Source organism: Nicotiana attenuata, chromosome 1 (assembly GCF_001879085.1).
Source record: "Nicotiana attenuata strain UT chromosome 1, NIATTr2, whole genome shotgun sequence".
In the NCBI taxonomy this organism is placed as follows: domain Eukaryota; kingdom Viridiplantae; phylum Streptophyta; class Magnoliopsida; order Solanales; family Solanaceae; genus Nicotiana; species Nicotiana attenuata.
The window spans coordinates 26,993,790-27,013,637 of record NC_031989.1 but is presented as its reverse complement, the minus strand read 5'-3'; the positions used below and the strand labels follow the sequence as shown (position 1 = coordinate 27,013,637).

The window sequence follows — 19,848 nt, the reverse complement described above, 5'->3', positions numbered from 1 at the left end:
AAATATTGAAATAAAAAATTTAATCAAACCCAAAATAGTTGCATTCCTTTAATCTTTGTAATCAAATGACCCGCAAAGAGTAAAGTGCTGGCATTTTATCCATTGAAACAAAAAAGAAGAGAGTAGGGATCCGATTAGGGGTCCTTTAGTTTGAAGATAAGTTATGTTGGAATTGCTTATATTGAGATTAATGATCACGCCCAACTCTAGTCCTAAAAAGGATAAGCGGTCGCTGCAAATATAATCCGGTCTAAAAGTCCGGAGTCGAATCCCACGGAGAACTAAGGCTTAGCTACAATTGTTCACTATCACCAAGAACACAAGCTTGAACAATTCCTAACTTATAGATATTAAGACTCTTGTGTTTAACCAACTAACTAACAAATTAAAATAATAAACTAACACTAAAGATAGAGGTCTAGAGTTATGATTTCCCCAATTGTCGGAATCCTTCCCGCTATGTCTTCTATAATTTCGCCTAAGTATTCTCTACCGATCATGAGCGCTCTGCGTGTTGTAATTCTCTCCCGAGTAATTACGATAATTTACTAGACATACTCTCACGAGTTACGCTAGCTGGCTTTAATTACAGCTCACTTAGATCGCACCCAAGGTTTCGTTACCCCTAATCCTACCTTTAAACCCTTGGTTATTGATTCCTCACATACGTCGGGAGTGATGTTGTTCAACAACTACCTAAATATGCACTCTCTCCCGAGTAATACATACTAAATAGGCACAGCTAATTGAGCAAAAAGTTATGTGCATTTTACTAGACACTGCGCAATATGCCTACTCGATTCTTCGTTTTGTTGCTCTATCATCCGTTGATCCCCGAATACGATCCCGGCTTAATTCCTTGGGCTTTTACTCAGACTTCAAAGCTCCAAATCACTTGAATTCATTCCATAACATCTATATAGCTCGGAATCACTCCTACAAGGCATAAAATACACTGTTAGTGCCAAACACTAGCTATTAAAGCGCAAACTCAACTAAAGTGCAGTAAATTAGAGTGCAATAATCGACTAACATACGCAATTATAGCCTATCATCAATTAATTATGTTAATATTAGTTATTGTAATATTATTTTTTATTAACGGTTAGATATATTGTATTAATTCTGAAATTGTCTATTTTATTGCTTTATTGGAGGATTATTATTTTCTCTGTGATAGACCCGATATAATTTTTAATTTGAGATAATTTATTTGTAAAACATTTCTATCCAAGTATTATTTGTGCTACTTTATATAAGCCGGGAAAGGAAAGTACTAAATTCAGTTCTGCCGCTTTCCTTAGTTTGAGACATGACACTAACGCCAATGCCGACGACGGCAGGAATTTCCAGTATGCGATTAGCCGAAGGAGCGATTCGGACGGTGTTAATTACAGGCGTGAGCCGAGGATTAGGCAAAGCCCTAGCTCTAGAAATGGCGAAGAGAGGCCACTGCGTCGTCGGCTGCGCTCGTTCCCAGGACAAGCTCAATGCTCTTCAACCCGATCTCGCCTCCGCTACCAATCCTCCTTCTGAGAACAAACACCTCCTCATGAACGTCGACGTGGTAATCCCTAATTTCACATTTTTCTCTTTGCGTCGCCCTTTTTGCATGAACTGTATTTGCATCCAGAATCTTCCAACGGAGTTGCATTTGTATACCTTAAGTATTTCTTTTTGTTTCAGTTTAGTTCACTTAGGAAAATTGGTTAAATAATTCAATAGAGCTTATTCAAGTTGGTAATTGTCTATTCATCTAGAGTTGGGTTTATACTTTATATTATCCATCATGTAGTTTAGCTTAAGCAATGAGGAGCCAAGAATAGAAGAAGATTGAGAAGACAGAAGAAGTTTTTTTCTCTGAACTGGATACTAAAATAGCTTCAATGCTGCATTATTTTAACTTCTTTAGCCGAGCAAGACATCATGGGGAATATAGTTGGATAAATCCGAGTTCCAAAGTATGCACAAGTGAATATGCTGAAAATAAGGGCTGGAGACTAAGGAGAGGAAATATACATGAGTCGAAGTGGGTTTTGGCCATTCTGAGGTGTGGTTAGTTTATAAACAATGAGGATGAATTGAGTGGAACACTGGTAGAATGAGTTGAATGGAAGACATGAAAAATGCAAAAGCCTATTTCTCTCAGGGGGAATAGTGTGTTGCTGTTACTCATTTAATTCGACGAAAAGTTCATGGAGAATATAGTTCGATAGAAACTGAGTCTCAAAGCTCAATTGATGACACAAATTGGTTGACTTCTGGGCTATAACCAGGATTGGACAAAAATGATGTGGGACAGATAGGGACAAGTTTCTAAGAGAACAAGAATATAAATGACGAATGACCCGATGTATAATGAAGATACGGAAATTCCTTAAAAAAATTTATGTCCATTATTGAGGAAGGGCTTTATGAGTGTGCTCAGCTCTAGAGACCCTTTATATTTTCTCTTTCTATGTAAATTTCTTTTTTAATTTTTATCTAGTGTTTCTATCCTCTAGTTTTGCCAAATAAATGAGGGATGAAAGTGTCCCAACATATCAAAAAAGAAAAGAATGGTTTGTAAGATACTATGACTAAGATTAAAAGCCCTTGTTGGTTAAGGAGAGATGGAGTACATGTTTGAAGTTAAGTACAAGCTTTTCTGCACCTCCTCAATCAATACTTTGTAGCCTGTTTATATTTCTAATTACTTGCTTTCCATATCGCTCGTACTTAAAGCTCAGGTGTTTGTCATAGTTGAATGTCATTGTGCTGAATAAACATATTGGTTGACTGCAAGAATGAATATATCTGTGTTTGTGTGTATATTTTGATAGTTTAATTATTTGTTTCACAAAATCGCTGATCAGCCTACATGCATCCATTGACATAGTTTCTGTTTCTTCCTTGGCATTTCAGAGTCTAAATAGCAGTGTTGAAGAGTTTGCACGTGCTGTTATGGAGAAAAAGGGTGTTCCTGATATTATTGGTATTTGGTTATATACAACTTGCTGCTGCTTTACAGTTTCTATTCTTTTTTATAAAAAGATGTATTGATCTTAATATATTTGCTCCCATTACAAATATTGAAGTGCAATCGTACTGAATGACTTATTTATTTAAGAATTCAGATGAGTTTTTCCTGGATCTTTGGGAGTTTTCTAATTTAAACGAAGAATATCTTGAAGGTGAAAGCATTCTGCGATGGTCCGACTAAAAATTGGAGAAAGTTTCTTTTATTAATCCTATTTAAGCTGTTATTTCTCTGTTTGCTGTCACATCTTCACAGTGATAGATGAAAGTTTATTTGTCCTTGAGGATCTGAATTAATCCTCACATACATACAAATTTAGGTACCGGAGAATCTGATGTTTTGTGCTTGATTATGCAACACCTGATGACATCTTTACTTTAAGAATAGCAAAATTGTTCTGAAGATAATCAAATTTCTCGGCATAAAGGGAGCATATTGGTTCTTTCTACTTAGAGAAGAGGGCAAAACAAGTGATTCTCATTTTACAAGGGGCTTATATTCTCTATTTGTATTTCCCGAGCTGTTTCAAGACTGCCCAGTGTACCCGAAGGCTTTGTGCTGTTCATCAGTCTGTATTATGCCATATTGTGTCATCATTCTCTTGCCATCATTAGCATTCGGTGCATTATTTAGTATGATACTGAACACTTCTGCACTTAAAGTTAAATCCTGCAGCTTCTAGCTGTATATGCATGCACCACTAGTTGATGTGTCTGTTGACACATGCTTTAAAAATTTGTGTTATTATTATAAGCTCTCAAGTCGAGTTGCTGGGGAGCTAAGTTCGTGTTTTGTAATAAATTGAGAATTTATAAATGAATGAGGGTCACTTTCAAGATTCTGATGGAGATGTAGTTGATTGAGTGATTTGGCTGTAAATCTTTTTTTGGGTCAAGATTGGCTGTAAGTTTGTAGCAATAAAATAAAGGTGGGAAGTTCAGATGGATATTTACTCTTAACTAAGAGTGTCATATAGGTACGTTGGGTTGATATAGGTAGAAAAATTGATTGAATCAATGAATGGGTCAGTGGATCCTATTTGCCCAAAGTCTGTTCGGGTCAAAATGAGTTGGATCAAGATGGGTTGACTAGCGGCTCATAATCCAAACCGCCCAACTCAACATTTTTTTCCCATTTGTTTATATTTTTCTAGTTTATAGCTGTAAAGTTGATTAGCTTAAGAATGCTTCATTGTGCAATACGTTAAAATTTTGTCATTCTTAAAAACCATTTGTTTGTCTTGTTCTTTTGGGTGACAGTGTGCCCAGCTCCATGTTTATATGGGCTGGTAACTAGCCCAAGTTGACCCATTCTTCTCAATGGGTTAATTTTGGTTAACCTAATTTAATCCTTGAATGGTTTTGCCACTTACCGAACCTGTTGAAGTTTGCTGAATTGGCAGGTTACACTTTTATGGTTTTAAATTGACACCCCTATAGTTTGCACTGGTCTTTGTTATCTCACATTCAAACAAACCTAAAATATGAACCTTGTTCAGTGAACAGTGCAGGAACTATTAATAGGAACAACAAACTTTGGGAAGTGCCAGCTGAGGAGTTTGATTCTGTGATTGATACTAACATAAAAGGAACTGCAAATGTTCTGCGTCACTTTATTCCCCTAATGCTTGAGAAGAAGCAAGGAGTGATCATTAATATGTCTTCTTCATGGGGAAGATCTGCCGCTGCACAGGTATAACTCAGTTTCTGCTGATGATTTACAAAATGATGGTTCTTGAATGCCAGCTGTGCATCGGGTCTTATTTTATGTCCATAGGGAGTTCCATGTCATAAATATCTTGGATCTTTTCCTAATAACTGAGGGATTTCAAAATATTCTAAGAACCATGCTTGATGAACTTCAGGTTGCAATTTCCGTACTTTAGAACATACTTATTTTGAGGATTCTTGACTCTGTATTAGTTAGAGGCTCTAGACTCATGACCCCAGGTCTTTGGGAGTTACAGTTTATGTTAGAGTTTCGTATTGTTATCAATTGAGTATTTCAACTATGAGTATTGATGTTGATTTAAGTATTTAATTAATTGGTTTTGAGCTTCATGCTCGGGTTGAGAGAGTGAATGGTCGGGCTTGCCTAGCATTAGTGTTGGGCGCCATCACGACCGGATTTGGGGTCGTGACATTACATTTCCCAAAAGTAGACCTCTCGTCAGACCTTGTCATTTGTGAGGTCCTCAAAACTTACTAAATCCTGTTATCCAAGGGGGTACTGGAGCTTATTGGCGAGTCTGTCTGGCACTTGCTTTCCTTACGGAGGGTTTCTCCGAAACAAACGAGATTTTCTGCCCCTGTTTCAATCAAAGAAAAATCTTGTCAGTTTAAAAATATGGTGGTTAGCTTGCGGCATTCTTGCTGGGGGTGGCCCTTCCATTGCTGTGCGTTGCTTTGACTGGCTGCCTTGAACTAGCCAAGAATTGTTTGACTTTCTAGCCGACTCTCAACCGCAGGACCTTGAATGACCCAAGTGTTCTACACCCAAACCGTTATTTTTACATTCCTGACCCTTTTATCTGAACCAAACCATTCAACCAATGGAACTTTCACTGACACCTTATTTCCCACTTTACATCATGCTATCTCTGGTATGTTCTGGCCACACTTTGCTTTGTGCAATTTGGAAGTTGGTAGTNGCAGCAGAATGACGGATACTACCAGTTTTTAACTCCAGCGATTACGATACCATACCCCCCCCCCCCCCCCCCCCGGTCTCCCCCAAACCCCCCAAGAGTTGTCTTATGTTTTTGTGAGTTTAGGAGATTTGAAACAATTGGAATGTTTTGAGCAACTAAGACAGAGTCAGAAGGGAGTTTAGGCTTATGTAAATTTTGTATATTTGTTCGATAAAGTAGGTCCTATTTTCCGAGCATTTTTCTTGTTTTCATTGCTAATCACATATTAATTAATTACTAGATAAGATCATTTCAAACTATTTGTTTGACGAATTTTTCTGTGATCAATGTCTGAAACCTTGTACTTCTGATATTTCTGCAATTTTTTTTAAAAAGACGAGTTAATTCTGTACAAAAATTAGTAAAATCAATCCTTGAGAAACAAAAAAAGAAAAGCTAACTTGAGATGTTTAAGTCATGAATGCGCTAATCTTTTCGATGTAGTCGTGTAAAAGAAGCGACCTTCGTTCTCCTTAATCGTAAGATTACTCTCCTAAAGTTAAAGGTTCATTTTTTTCCCCGAAAATTTCTGATAACAAAAAAAACATGAAGATAAAATAATTTAAAGAAAAATGGACGGTCAGAATTACTCAAATATTAAACTTTGATATGAGAAACTAAACTTTCAACTACTCCTATTAAATTATTATTATTATTAGTAATATAATATATAAGTCAAATAAATATTTTAAGCTCCGAATCAAGTATTATGGAGGACTAGCTTGTTATTCAGAGTTTAATTATTTTTAGAATCCTGTTTCTACTTTACATTTATGTCGCTTTGACCCTAGGTCTTACCTCCCTTATATAACGACGGTTTTCTTCGTTCAATTTCTCGATTGTGCACCACGCAGGCCCCCTTCCCTCCCTCTCTTCCTCTCTCCAACACTATGGCTGAAGTTCTGAAGGTTGTGGAAGAAGTAACAGCTGAATCAAAAAATTTGACGGCCAAACTGTCATCTCTAAACAAAGACGAAAGTCTGGTACAATGTGAACTTTTAAATCCTTTGAAATTCTCTCTAAAAGCCGTTGCTCTTTTCTTTGCGATGAATTATCTTTTGGTGTTTTCCCTGACTTCAAACAAAGCTTTAAAATGTCCCATATTTTACTTTACTGTGGTGAGTGTTTGGTCCAAGTAAGCGGGACTTTTGTTTGCTGCTATCTGGCCTTTAGGAAAATAAAATTTGTGAAAGAAGTTGAGGTGAAAGATCTAGCTGAAAAGCTATCAGCTTTTGGGGATGAAATTAATGCTGAGATACTTAAGTTGAGCGGGCTGGAACAGGAAATTAATGCTGATACAAGGAAGAAAGTGGAGAAGGTCAGAGAGAATCTCGATATGATGGAGAAGAGGGTGGCGCAAATGCCAATTTCTGCATCTGTTCCTATTTACTATCAGTTCTTCATAGTTTTATTCGCATTTAAATCTCTTGTGGTTGCCGCCTTTTTATCAGGTGTCTCCCACGCAGTTTTTTGCTCCAAGTGAGCTAATGAAGAACCCAGCCAAGTAAACTGCTTCGTAACTTCAGTGTGTAGTTGACTTGACTAGTAGCTGTAAGTAGTTATTGTGTTTAGTGACTGTTTAGTTAGCCAATTGACTAGTATTTAGTGCTTTGTGTGTAGTTAGCCAACTATCTAGTATCCGTTAGTACTTTGTAGTGATTTTGCAATGACTAGCTTTATCTGTTACCTTTTACAGTTCAGTTCATTCAAAACCTTTCTATAGCTTGTTTCGTGCTTAAAAGTTTTCTTTTCAATTCTGTTTTTTTTAATATATTTTATAGCATTTCTTGAATGCTAGTGACTGCATCATGGATTTGGCAAGTATTATGGGTTGTGAAATTGATGTTTATCCCTCGGTTTATATGGGGCTTCCTTTAGGGGCCAAATATAGTAATCAGGGGGTGTGGCAAGATGTGATTGTGTTATGAATGGAAATAACATCTTGGAGGAGGTATTGGAAAATTTAGCAAGTTATGTGTTGGACCCGGGTTGGAGAATGTTTAAATAACAGTAGGTTAGTAAAATAAAGCAGACGTTGCATTGTGAAGTTCCTTTCCCCTTCTCCGAGTCTGTCTTCTCACCCCCTTTTTATTTCTGTATCTCTGGCTTCTCATCCCCTTCTGGTTATGCTTCCTTTGTTCCTTTAATTCCTTAGTATTTCTTGCTTCCAGTGTAATTCCTTTAATTACTCTAATCTGTTAATCATATTGCTGATGATGTGCAAAAATATTGGTTCTTGTACGCCAGCTGTGCATCGGATCTCATATTTTACGTCTCTAGAGTTCCACGTCATAAATTCTTGGATCTTTTCCTAATAACTAAGGGATTTCAAAATATGCAAAAAGTCAATATGCTTGATGAGCTTCATTTTGCTATGTAAAGTTGGTGACTGTTGAGAACATTTGCCCTAGATGATTTGTGGTGACCATGGAACTCAAACATTGATCCTTTGAGCATTTAAGAACCTAAGTTGCATTATTTGTGGGTCTCAAATGTGAACTTTTAAACTGGCACTACAAAATTTGGAAGTTAATGAGGAAGGAACTTCATGCATGTGATTCATCACCAGATTAATAATTTAAATGGGTGATGAAAAAGCTAATTTATTTAGATTTCCAACTAGCTTAAATCACTTCTGGGGGTTCGAGTCTGGACAAAATTGTTGTGGCCTGATTACATATTCACAGGTGACACCATATTTTTTTTTTGAAATGGTAAGGTATTATAGATATAAAAATATCAGCACTAAGAGAGTGCTGTGGTTACATCCCAGAAAACAGCAAAAAACGAAAAGAAAATCCTCTATGTCTATACAAAAGACTATGAATTCTAGTAGGGTTTCACTATCATCTATCCAATTCTGTTTACACCAAAAAGATATCAACAAGATGCAGTCTGATTTGATCTTCAAGAATGAATTCTCCTGTCCTTCAAAGCATCTCCTATTCCTTTCTTTCCATATACACCACCAAATAGCTACTGGTATTGTATTCCAATCCTTCTTCTTTTGCTTTGACATTCCTTTTCTATTCCAGCATGGCAGTAACTCAGCAGTAGTGTTTGGCATCACCCATTTAATTCCCACAATGTTCAAAAATAATTGCCACAATTGTGTGGTAGCTCTGCAGTGTAAGAATAGATGGTTGATAGTTTCTGTCTCCTCTTTACACATGTAGCACCCGTTAACTAATTGGAATCCCCTTCTTTGTAAGTTGTCCTGAGTTAAACAGGCCTTCTTAGCTACCAACCATTCAAATCAACTAACTTTCATAGGAGCTTTCGACTTCCAGATTTGCTTCCAGGGACCAGTAAAAAACTGATTTACTTCTTTCATTAAAATGTTGTAACATGTCTTGACAGTATAAACCCCTTTGCTGTGTCCTCTCCATATCAAACGGTCTTCATTACTGGTTAGGCTTACCGATGTAGGTAGTATACTGAAGAATTCAGATACCTTTTTAGCTCCCAGTCATTAATGTCTCTTCTGAGTTTTATATTCCAGCTATTATCTTCCCAGCATTGTGCTACAGTGAATTATTGTCGAGTACCAATGTGTATATTACAGGGAAAAGTTCTATGAGAGGTAGATGACCCAACCATTTATCTTGCCAGGAAATCTTCCTTCCATTACCTGTCTTGAAATCAATATGCTGTGAGAAATGAGGTATCGATATGATTGTGTAGTGAATGGCTTTGCCTGTTACTTTTTAGTGTTCAGTTCATTTTAAAAACTATATAGCTTGTTTTGTAGTGATTGTGTAGTGAATGGCTTTGCCTGTTACTTTTTAGTGTTCAGTTCATTTTAAAAACTATATAGCTTGTTTTGTAGTGATTGTGTAGTGAATGGCTTTGCCTGTTACTTTTTAGTGTTCAGTTCATTTTAAAAACTATATAGCTTGTTTAGCAATTACAGTTTTCTTTTCAATTCTGTTTCTTATATTCTTATAGCAATTCTTGAATGGTTTGTCTGTATTAATTCTATCAATGCCAATGACTGCATCATGGATTTGGCAAGTATTATGGGTTGTGAAATTGATGTTTATATGTCGGTTTATCTGGGGCTTCCTTTAGGGCCAAATATAATAATCAGAGGTGTGTGGCAAGGTGTGATTGATAAATGTGTTAGGAAGCTGGCAGGTTGGAAGAAACAGTTTCAATCTTTTGGTGGTAGACTTCCACCGGTGAGTAGTGTTTTGGATGGGATACCGACTTATCTGAGTCGGTTGTTCCGATTCCCAATAAAGTTGAAACGAGGATACATTCTTTAAGGAGCAAACTTTTTTGGGAAGGAAGTGGTGATAGGAGAAAATTTTCATATGGTGAAATGGCAAACAGTACTGGTGGAGGAAAAAGGAGGGGGACGGGGGTTAAAAATCTAAAGATGCATAACAAGCTCTTGAAGTGGTTATGAATGTTAAAGGGTAATGGTTGGGAGTTATGGAAGGAGGTGGTTAACGTCAAATATGAAATTGATGCCCCTATCCTGTGTTAATACCTAACGCATTAGCAATTTGGAACCAAATATGCGGATTATGGAATGAATTTCAGCAGTCTATCATCCTAATAGTTGGAAGTGGTGTTAAAATTAAATTTTGGACTGATATGTGGTTGGATGATGGCAGGTTGAAGGAAAGATTTCCTACTAGCTTGACTACAACTAGGAATTTTTTATTTGCAGATTGCTATTCGAATTCAGGGTGGCAGGTAATTGTTAATGATTGGGAAATTCTCCCAGCTATGCTACTAATCATCTGTTATTGAAACAATCAGGGGAAACGGAGGTTTAGTGGCCTAGGAAATGCTATGGAAATCAAGAGCTCCTTCTAGAGCTGCATGTTTTGGATGGCTGGCTACGCACCGTGCATGTCTTGTGCAGGAAGCTTTGCAGAGAAGGTGCTTCTCCTTATGCAGCAGATGTCTTTTGTGAAAGATCTCAGGAATCTAGCAAACATCTTTTATTGCATTGTTACTATGTGTGGCAGTCTTGGATGCTCTTTTTGAGTGTCCAGTAGGTTATGCCTCAAAATACGACGAGTTTGCTGTTAAGTTGGCACGGCTAGTGAATTGGAAGTAGAAGTAAACAGCTCAGGGCAACTGTTCCCCATTGTGCATCATATTTCTTTTGTGCAAATATATGCTTACAAGAGTTGATTAATACAAGGATCATAAACAAAAGTTCAAGGCTCCCCTAACTACTGTTTCAGCTATTTCCTGGTGTAGAGTGATGCTTCAATCATGTTATATTTCACACTACAAAGTACAAAGAGTCTTAATACCTTGCATTTGTTATTTAGAAGTCCAAATATTAGGTCTGTGTCCTAGGTTCAGTCGACTTTTCTTTTACTGAATTGGGGAACTAATATCAACTATCTTCTATTCTTGGAAATCTTAATCATACACTTCCTAAGATTAATGGCTCACTGAAGTTTCTAAAGGCAAACTCAACCACTTCAATTTTGTACAACTTAAGTAAATATCCTACTAGTAGGTGAATGTACTATAAACCACGGTCTAGGCATTGATATCCAAAATAATTCACCAGAAGGCACAACATCTTGGGATTTCATTCATTTTTGCTATTTTAGGGCAGCCCGGTGCACTAAGTTCCCGCTATGTGCGGGGTCCGGGGAAGGGCCAGGCCACAAGAGTGTATCATTTTTGCTATTTTGCGTCATCTATACTATGTCTGAAAGCAGTCATTCAACTCATTTGAATATAATGTGATAGGTCGCGGTGAATTGCACATTAGAGGAATTCATTTTTGTTGTTCTTATTTTTATGGAAGCAGTATAGTTTACCACAAGAGCTCTTTTTGACAAATTATAAGTATAATATTGGAAAACTGTCATATTTTGCGGATATTCTTTCTGGAAATAAAATTAATTCTTTTTCAACAGATAAATAGTAAAATGGGGATTAAAAGGTAAAAGCTTTTATCGACAGAGTTTTTGGTATCTCGATATGAACCTTGCTTGTGTTTAAAGAAAAAACATACTAGTTCTTTGTTTTGAGTTTTTATTTTTTATTTGTTTAATCAGCAACAAACCAAGACTGGACAACACTTATTTAATTTTGTAAAAAGGTTGTAACAAAATTGTTTGTAACACAAAATGCGAAGAACGAAAATTCTTCAAGAATAGAATCTTGTTTTCATTTACTAGTCTTACGGTACGCGCTTTGTGCGTGTATCCTATATGCATAAATATACGATTTTGAAAAAAAATCTCTCTTTTCAAAGGGTAAAATATCGATCTAATATTTTACTTTGGACAGTTATATTTTCGAAATTATTAGTGCTATTGACTCTTATCGACCACGTCTCGTTATTTCTCGTTTAAACTTTGAAATATTTTTTACTATAAGTTCAAGATTATTATTGATAGTAAAATTATCATGTAACTTTAGAGTTATGTTAGTTAATTCTTTTTGGACAAATTTTCTTATTCGTTATTTTCTTTCATGAGTTTGGGAAGGATGCAATTTCAAAGACCTTGAGGTTTAACCTTTACATCATTAACTTTTCATCACCAAACATTATAAAGAACATTCATAAGCATTATGAAATTAGAAGAGGAAGAGAAAATTGAGCGGTTAATATGAATGTGGCAACTTGGTAAGTAGTACATTTTAGAAATATTATGAAGTTCAAAATGTTGGGCTAGGGATTTACATATATTTTGAGTTGCTACATATTAGTAGTTTTTACTTAGTTCAAATAAAGAAAGCGTTAATGATCAAAATATTCTTAAATTTCAAACTCCTAAAAAATAGTCACGTTAAAAAAATCACAAAAAAGCAATATTAGCTGATCTAATAAGTCTCATATAATGCAAAGAGTTTAACATCTAATATAACTTTTAATATGGTTAATATTACGTGTTTTAAATAATTAACGTAAAAGTTCAACTTTTAACATAGTTTACTTTGCAAAATTATTGCTAAGGAAAGTATTTTTGTAAGTATAATTTTACTCAATAATTTTAATTTCCTAAATATTAGGAGTTCCTACATTATTCAAATAAAGAAAGATTTAATAGCCATAATTTTAGTTGATTTTAAATAACTCAATTTTAGGAAAATAATTAAATGACTATTTTGTATAGTGTGAACTATATTTTAAGAGGGCAATTAAGAGAGCAAAAAAGACGAACGACATTCCGCTAAGGGCCTTCGTGCTTTTAATATAGTATAGATAAGTTCAATAAAATAAAAGACTACTTTTATCTTGCTTATTCACTTCTAAAAATAAATAAAAATTAAAAAGATTTAGAAGATCATAAAGTAAAGTAAAAATACACAATAAAACTCTATTTAATGATACACGGGCAATATTCACTTGTCCTCAATCATCTTCCTTTGTAATTGACGTTGGCTACTTTAGTGGCTACAATTTCACGCAATAAATTTATTTCTTATATATATTTTTTTGGCAAAAATAATAACAGTGCTCAGTCAGTCCGTGAACGGGCACCACCTACTTCGTGGGAAGCTATGGCCATTGCAGCAACAGCTCCTTCCTCACCATTTTTAGGAAATATTCTTCCTTTTCACCTTGTAATCTTCTCTCTCTGCCAACTGCTAGTTATTTCCACTTCGGTTTTAGAAATTGAGTACTTGGTTTCCATTTTTAAAATTGCTTTATTCATTCAAATCAGCTTCAATCTTTGTATTTGTAGGGGAAATCCTCGTTTACCCACAACAATTCTGTTTGCTTTTTTAAAGTCAAAGCATTGTTTTGGGGTTCTAAAAAAACTGTGCAGCCTGCTGCTGACAATGTTCTTTCACTTGGGCAATTCACTTTATCAGGTGCTGCAGATTCACAGGTAGTATTTCTTTGGTTTTTTTTTTCTTTTCTTTTGTATATACAACCTGTTAGTATTAATATTATCAAACATATCAAGTATACAACGTACAGATATACTATAGTATTTAAGTCGTGTTCCTTTTGAAAGTTATGGTAGTTAATCAGCGGCGGGGATTTAAAAAAATACAAATTTGAATGCACTTAAGTATAGGGGATTCAACAATTTATATATATACCAAGAAATATGTTTTTATCCTCTTTATGTTCTGAAGGGGAGCATTGGCTTAACTAGTAAAGTTGCTGCCATTTGACCAGGAGGTCGCGGATTCGAGCCGTGGAAACAACCTTTTGCAGAAATGCAGGGTAAGGCTGCGTACAATAGACCCTTGTGGTCCGGCCGCGCATAGTGGGTGCTTAGTGCACCGCGCTGCCCTTACCCTCTTTATGTTCTGGATGAAGGGGTTTCGCACCGGAAAGTTATAGTGACAGTTTCTTGTGATGTTAATTCAAATGTAATTGGGTTTCTATTTTCTTCCAGGGGGACAAGTCAACGTCCGAAAAGATATCCATTTCTGTGGTTTCCTCAATCTTAGCAGTTTCACCAGACGAATGGGATTCCTGCAGTCTGGATTCCACAGGAACTCAGCAGTTTAATCCCTTTCTGTCACACGGTTTCCTTTCGAGCTTAGAGGACTCTGGCTCTGCGGTGGAGGTTATAAACTATCACTTTGATGACTTCTGCTTAGAATCCTTTGCTTGATTGTTTATTTTGTTGCATGGTTAAAAGAAGTACGCCTGCCATTATTTCTCTTCTCTCGCTGTCTTTGCGTGCTAGTTTTTATTAATTTAACAGCTGGTTTTGTTTGTTTGCATCCTATTATCTATTACAATGAATGTTCCTGGTTTTGCTTGTTTATTCTCTGTTGGTATCCGCAAATGTTTTGGGGGTAATTATGAATGTTGCATACCATTCTTTCAATATCTGCCAATACTATTGTTGGGACAGCTACTAACTCCCATTTCACCAATTCTTGAAAGTAACTAGTTAAGTGTCTTTTCTATCTTCATGATCATCTGTTTACTGCTGCCTCTGTCATTGTTATTACCTTTTTTGATGGAAGAAAAACTTATATTCTTTCTCAGGGAACTGGCTGGATGCCACAACACATCATTGCTAAGGATGAAAATAATAATATCTTAGGTGTTGTTCCCCTCTATCTCAAAAGGTTCAACATCTGCCATGCTATTTGTGGACCATGCTTTTAGTTTGTTTCCTTTATTGGATAATATCTCGACGTGTTTCTGATGACATGCTTGGCTAACTCCTTCTGATCCAAATCTGCAGCCATTCTTATGGTGAATATGTGTTCGATCATTCTTGGGCAAATACCTACTACAATTATGGTTTGAGCTATTATCCGAAGCTGCAGTGCTCTGTACCTTTCACTCCTGTTACTGGCCCAAGGATCTTGGTCCGTAACACGTCAAATAGAGATCAAGTCTTTGACATTCTGGTCTCTGCAATGAAAGCTTTGGCCGTCAAGGTATGCTTTTATTTATGTTCAACATAATTCATAATACTTTGAATTTCGTAAATACTTTTTTAAAATTGTCCAGTTGTAAACTCTATCTGGTTCTTTTTATTTTTATTAATTGTTGCTCATTATGGAAGATCCTGCATATTAAAGCCAACTTTTCTATTATCCTTATTCAATGGAAGATGTGATTTCTACTAGTCTGACTTGATAAAGATTTGTGAGTTATAAGAATCATAGTTTGGGATGCACTATATTTTTATGCATAAAAGTAATCCATTTTCCTGTATTGTGATGACATTTACCTTGACAGTTCAACGTTTCATCTCTACATATTACTTTTCCCACCGCAAATGAGTGGCACAAGCTGGAGGAGAAAGGTTTCCTGCAAAGGATTGGAATGCAGTATCATTGGAAAAATCGTAATTATAAAAGGTGAGTATGTAGATCTACTTCTTACTTGAGATAAGTTGCTCAGAGATTTAGAGGTATGAATTTCACATAGCTGTAGCTTGTAGTTTATTCTTTTTCTTCTTCTTAGTAGGAGGTGTTATTTCATTTGGTCATATTACATCCTATCGAACTATAGATTCCGAATGCCTCATCTCGTGGTTGATGTGTGGAATGAAGTAGCTTGATGCTTATGGAGAATTGGAGATAAGCAAAGCCTTATTGGTAATTGGGTTAAATGGGTTTACTTTTAGAGCTGGTAGTACCTCTATCTAAAGCATAATGGAAGGGGGTGGCCGCTATCTCAGGGTTGGAGTAACATCCTTGGGAACCAAGTTTTGAATCTCCCACAGGTGACACTAGGTGAATTATTTTTATCTATCTAAACCTTGATAGGTAGGGATACCTTGTTTTTGTGCTGGTTGGGAGGTAGAAGGTACCCAGTGGATTAGTCGAGGTATGTAATAGCTGGCTGGAACACCACCACTAATCTTCAAAAAAGAAAAAGCCATCAAAGTAATTGAAACTGCTTCATCTGAAGAACATCAGATAGACCTTTGAATTTTGTCTGCAGTTTTATGTGTTTGTATTTTACCACTACAGCATGTTAATGAGTTTTTTCTCTTCTTGATTGTTATAAGTTTGTTCTTGCAATGTTCAGCTTTGATGAGTTTTTGATGGACTTGAAGCAGAGTAAGAGGAAGAACATTCGTCAAGAACGCAAGAAGGTTTGTAGAAGTAGTTGTTCCTTTTCCTTGAAAATTGCTTGTCCAGTCAATAGCTCTAGAAGATTCTCTAAAAGAGGCTGTAAAAAGAAAAGAATTTGAATCTAAAAGATCTAAATTAAAAGTGAACGTGGTGTATAATAACAATTAGACATGCCTTTTAGTCACACATGCCCATGCTGAAACTCGTATCATAGAGAAGTTCGTTAGTATATATTGCAGAGAACCCGTCTGTGGTACACAAACATATAAAGTTCCCTGCTTCAGAAAACCAAATGACTGGAGCACTTTGGTCTTAAATCTAAATTAATTCAATCCTACTGGGAGCATGTTTATATTGACTCTCTTAAATTCAAGAACAAATCTATTACTGTTGTATAAACAAGGCTTTACTATTGTTTATTTAGTTGTGCGGCATCTGCACCGTCGCTTTATTGCCATGGCTATTGGCATGTTGCATATTGCTGCAGTGCTATCTTTTCTTCATCCTGTGTTCTTGCTTATTTCTATCTAGTACATCAAGATTTTTCTTAGAGGAGTATAATATTTCCTTTTAGTTGCATAATTAGTTAAATAGTGCTTCTACCTCCTCTCGCTTCTCAATGTCTTCAAATTTGCAAAATACTGATAAGATCCTTTCTTATTTCAGATATCGGCTCAAAACGTGACCATGAAACGCTTAAGAGGATATGAAATCAAGGTCTGCTTTTGAAGCTTTTGACTTCCCATTTTATTAGTTATTTGAGCTTAGGTGACTTTGTTGGAACAGCTATTTGTTTTTTGTAGCTTCTCTTTTCAGTATCTGGTGTTTAAATTTTATTTTCTAAACATAAATAGACTAGTTGTGCAAATACTCAAAAGAAAAAAAAGGAGCAGTACCTTTACTAACCTGATCTGTTCATATGTTAATGTTTTTACTTATTCTTTTCGTTGGGATAAATTACCTGATTATGATCATGTCATCTACTATTATCCTTTGCCTAAAGGATTAAATATTGTGTGCATATCATTTATCCCTATCTTCCTGTGATGGCCTGGTGTAATCTGCTCGGCACTTTTAAATCACATTGTGAACAAGTGAGGCCCTTTACAGCTGGACTCCCTCCACCCCAACTCACCCCCCCCCCCCCCAAACCTAATTATGGTTTTTATGTGAACGGCTGATTTCTTGCTTTAAGGCATATGAACCCCCTGTCGCGTCGCAAAAAAAAAAAAAAAAAACACATGAACCCCCTGTCACGTGCAGCTACAATTATATCTGTGAATAAGATTGAAATTCTCATTTCATGTTTGTCTATTGTACTGACAGGCTAGCCATTGGGACACGTTTTATAAGTTCTACAGAAATACAACCGACAACAAGTAGGAGTTCTTTCTTTGGACAATAAGTACTATCTTAACTAAACTTTAGTCAGCTAAATTATTCTACTTGGTGTACTTTACAGCTGTATTTTAGTACGTGCATTATCTAATGTGCATTCGCTGTCTCTTTAGGTGGGGTACTGCTTATTTAACGAGAGATTTTTTTCATCAAATGGGTGCAAGGATGGGTGACAATGTACTGCTTATTGTTGCTGAAGAAGGTGATGAGCTTGTAGCTGCAGCCCTTAATCTTATTGGAGGAGATACCTTGTATGGACGACTATGGGGATGTCTTCCAGGAGCCTACTATGCGAATTTGCATTTTGAAGCATGTTATTACCAGGTATTTTGAACCATCAATTAGAAGAAAGAAAAGAATGTGTCTTGCTGCGTGCAGGTTTTCTTAACTTATGACAACATTATCCACAGAGATAGCTAGTTGTGTTTTTCATAGTGTAGAATTTCAGTTTGATTGCAGTATTGATTGCAGAAACTCGTATGTTTCAAGAATTAGCTTGTAGTGGTTCAGAAGTAAATCAGGCTCCTCTAAGTCTTAAATGTTTTCTGCTTGAAAATTGATATCTAATTTCTCTTGATCTGCTTCTCAGGCCATAGAAGCGGCAATTGAACTTAATCTTGGCACAGTAGAGGCTGGTGCTCAGGGTGAACACAAAATTCAGAGGGGATATATGCCAGTGACTACTTACAGCTGTCACTATGTTCTAGATGAGGATTTTAGGCGAGTCTTTGATGATTTCTTGGTACGAGAATCTGCTCAGGTGATTATTCTTCCCAATGAAAAGCCTTTCAGATGATAGCTACCTTTTCCTAGAGAGAATTTTTCTTCTCAAAGGAAACTTAGAAAATAAAAACTTATCTTCACATAATAGATGAGGACATATTTTATGAGCAGAAGCACCTAAATGACAAGGTCACAAGGTTGTCTTGAACTTAGAAAAATAGAATTGCATAGCTGTATAAGACTTCTTTCCCCAACCGAAGATCCAGGAAGCCTGGAAGGCACATTCTTAGTGTCAATATAATTTCCTGTCCTTTTAAGCCAATAGGTGCTACATAATTCCGACCAGTTTGTTGCCTCATATTATGCGAACTGACCATCTTGGGTCATCTTTCACAGAGAAGGTATCGTCCAGATAAATCTGCCAAGTTTGGATTTGAAGGACTACATAAAGAGCTCTGCTGCAGTCCCAAGGCAGTGAAGCTCTTCATCAAGATATGAGTCCGTAAATCAATTACAAAACACTACTTTATCGTGGTTGACGGGTAAAAATTTAGTGGTCAATATGCGTTTCTCTGGGGAACTCCTATAATTAGTTTCTCTTCCCTTGGTCATATAATCCTGGGAATATATATCAGATGAAAGAGTCTCACAACAGATCCTTGTGGGTACTCTTTAATGGACTCTCCCCGTCAGTCTGAACAAGTTTGTTTTTGTTGTGTTCCTTCCCCTCCAAAAATTCCTCCAGCCGTAGCCTTGTTTAGATTGTTATACAAATTTCTCTACATAATCAGTTAAACACTATCTTTATGTGCTGATGAAATAAAGATTTTAAGTTGCTTTTCAAGATTATCTCCGGTCTGCATACACACTAACCTTCCCAGACCCCACTAATGGGATTTCACTGGCTCGTTGTGTTGTTGTGGTTGTTTTCAAGATTATCTCCAAATTTTTGAAGATGGAACCACTTCAATATGGATGCTGCAACTTTGGGGAGTTCTCACTAATCTGTCTGCTTGCATTTTCCTACAGGTTAAACTTGTTATGAAGTTATTACAGGATGATGGTCCCTTCAAGGAGAATGTATGGAGTTGATTACGTGTTTAACATTCAACGTTTATAATCGCCAGCTGGTCCCTGTTGAAAGGTTCTCAAAAATTATAATTCACCAGTCAGAGTAGCATAATCATCTTCTAAGGACAGAAAAGATCAATTCAAGCTGTTCTGCAGCATATTCACCAATATTCGAAGACTAAATTTGGAGAAACTGTAAATATCCAATCAGAATGCTGTAAGAATCTTAGCCATGTACAGAAAAATGATCAATGTTCATCCTTTGTAGAATAGTTCTTCAGGACCTTAGTCATACACGTACCATAAGTTCTACTTATTGTTTATCTTGTTTAGGCGTTTAAGAGATGAATTATTACCGTATTCATTTATGAAAAGATCAGTATTAAAGAGATGACAGCGCATTTTGAGGTTAATTTGCCTAAGTATTTAACATTTTTTTGAGTTTTTCTTT

The 19,848-nt window shown here is 36.2% G+C and overlaps 2 protein-coding genes and 1 long non-coding RNA gene across 3 annotated transcripts; all 3 read left to right on the top strand.

Moving 5' to 3' along the window:
- On the top strand, window positions 1,260-4,732 carry LOC109223213 (NADPH-dependent pterin aldehyde reductase). The gene is made up of 3 exons (XM_019387433.1): window positions 1,260-1,567; window positions 2,905-2,974; window positions 4,518-4,732. Exons 1-3 carry the CDS (start codon window positions 1,313-1,315, stop codon window positions 4,715-4,717), a joined length of 525 nt encoding a protein of 174 aa, XP_019242978.1. The 5' UTR covers window positions 1,260-1,312; the 3' UTR covers window positions 4,718-4,732.
- LOC109223206 lies at window positions 6,479-10,915 on the top strand. The gene is made up of 2 exons (XR_002067538.1): window positions 6,479-6,691; window positions 10,479-10,915. It is a non-coding gene; the product is annotated as an uncharacterized LOC109223206 (long non-coding RNA).
- LOC109223199 lies at window positions 13,134-19,810 on the top strand. Its single transcript, XM_019387414.1, has 12 exons — window positions 13,134-13,262; window positions 13,385-13,531; window positions 14,051-14,224; window positions 14,656-14,738; window positions 14,858-15,056; window positions 15,361-15,482; window positions 16,159-16,225; window positions 16,872-16,922; window positions 17,532-17,584; window positions 17,717-17,927; window positions 18,193-18,363; window positions 19,356-19,810. Exons 1-12 carry the CDS (start codon window positions 13,200-13,202, stop codon window positions 19,416-19,418), a joined length of 1,404 nt encoding a protein of 467 aa, XP_019242959.1. The 5' UTR covers window positions 13,134-13,199; the 3' UTR covers window positions 19,419-19,810.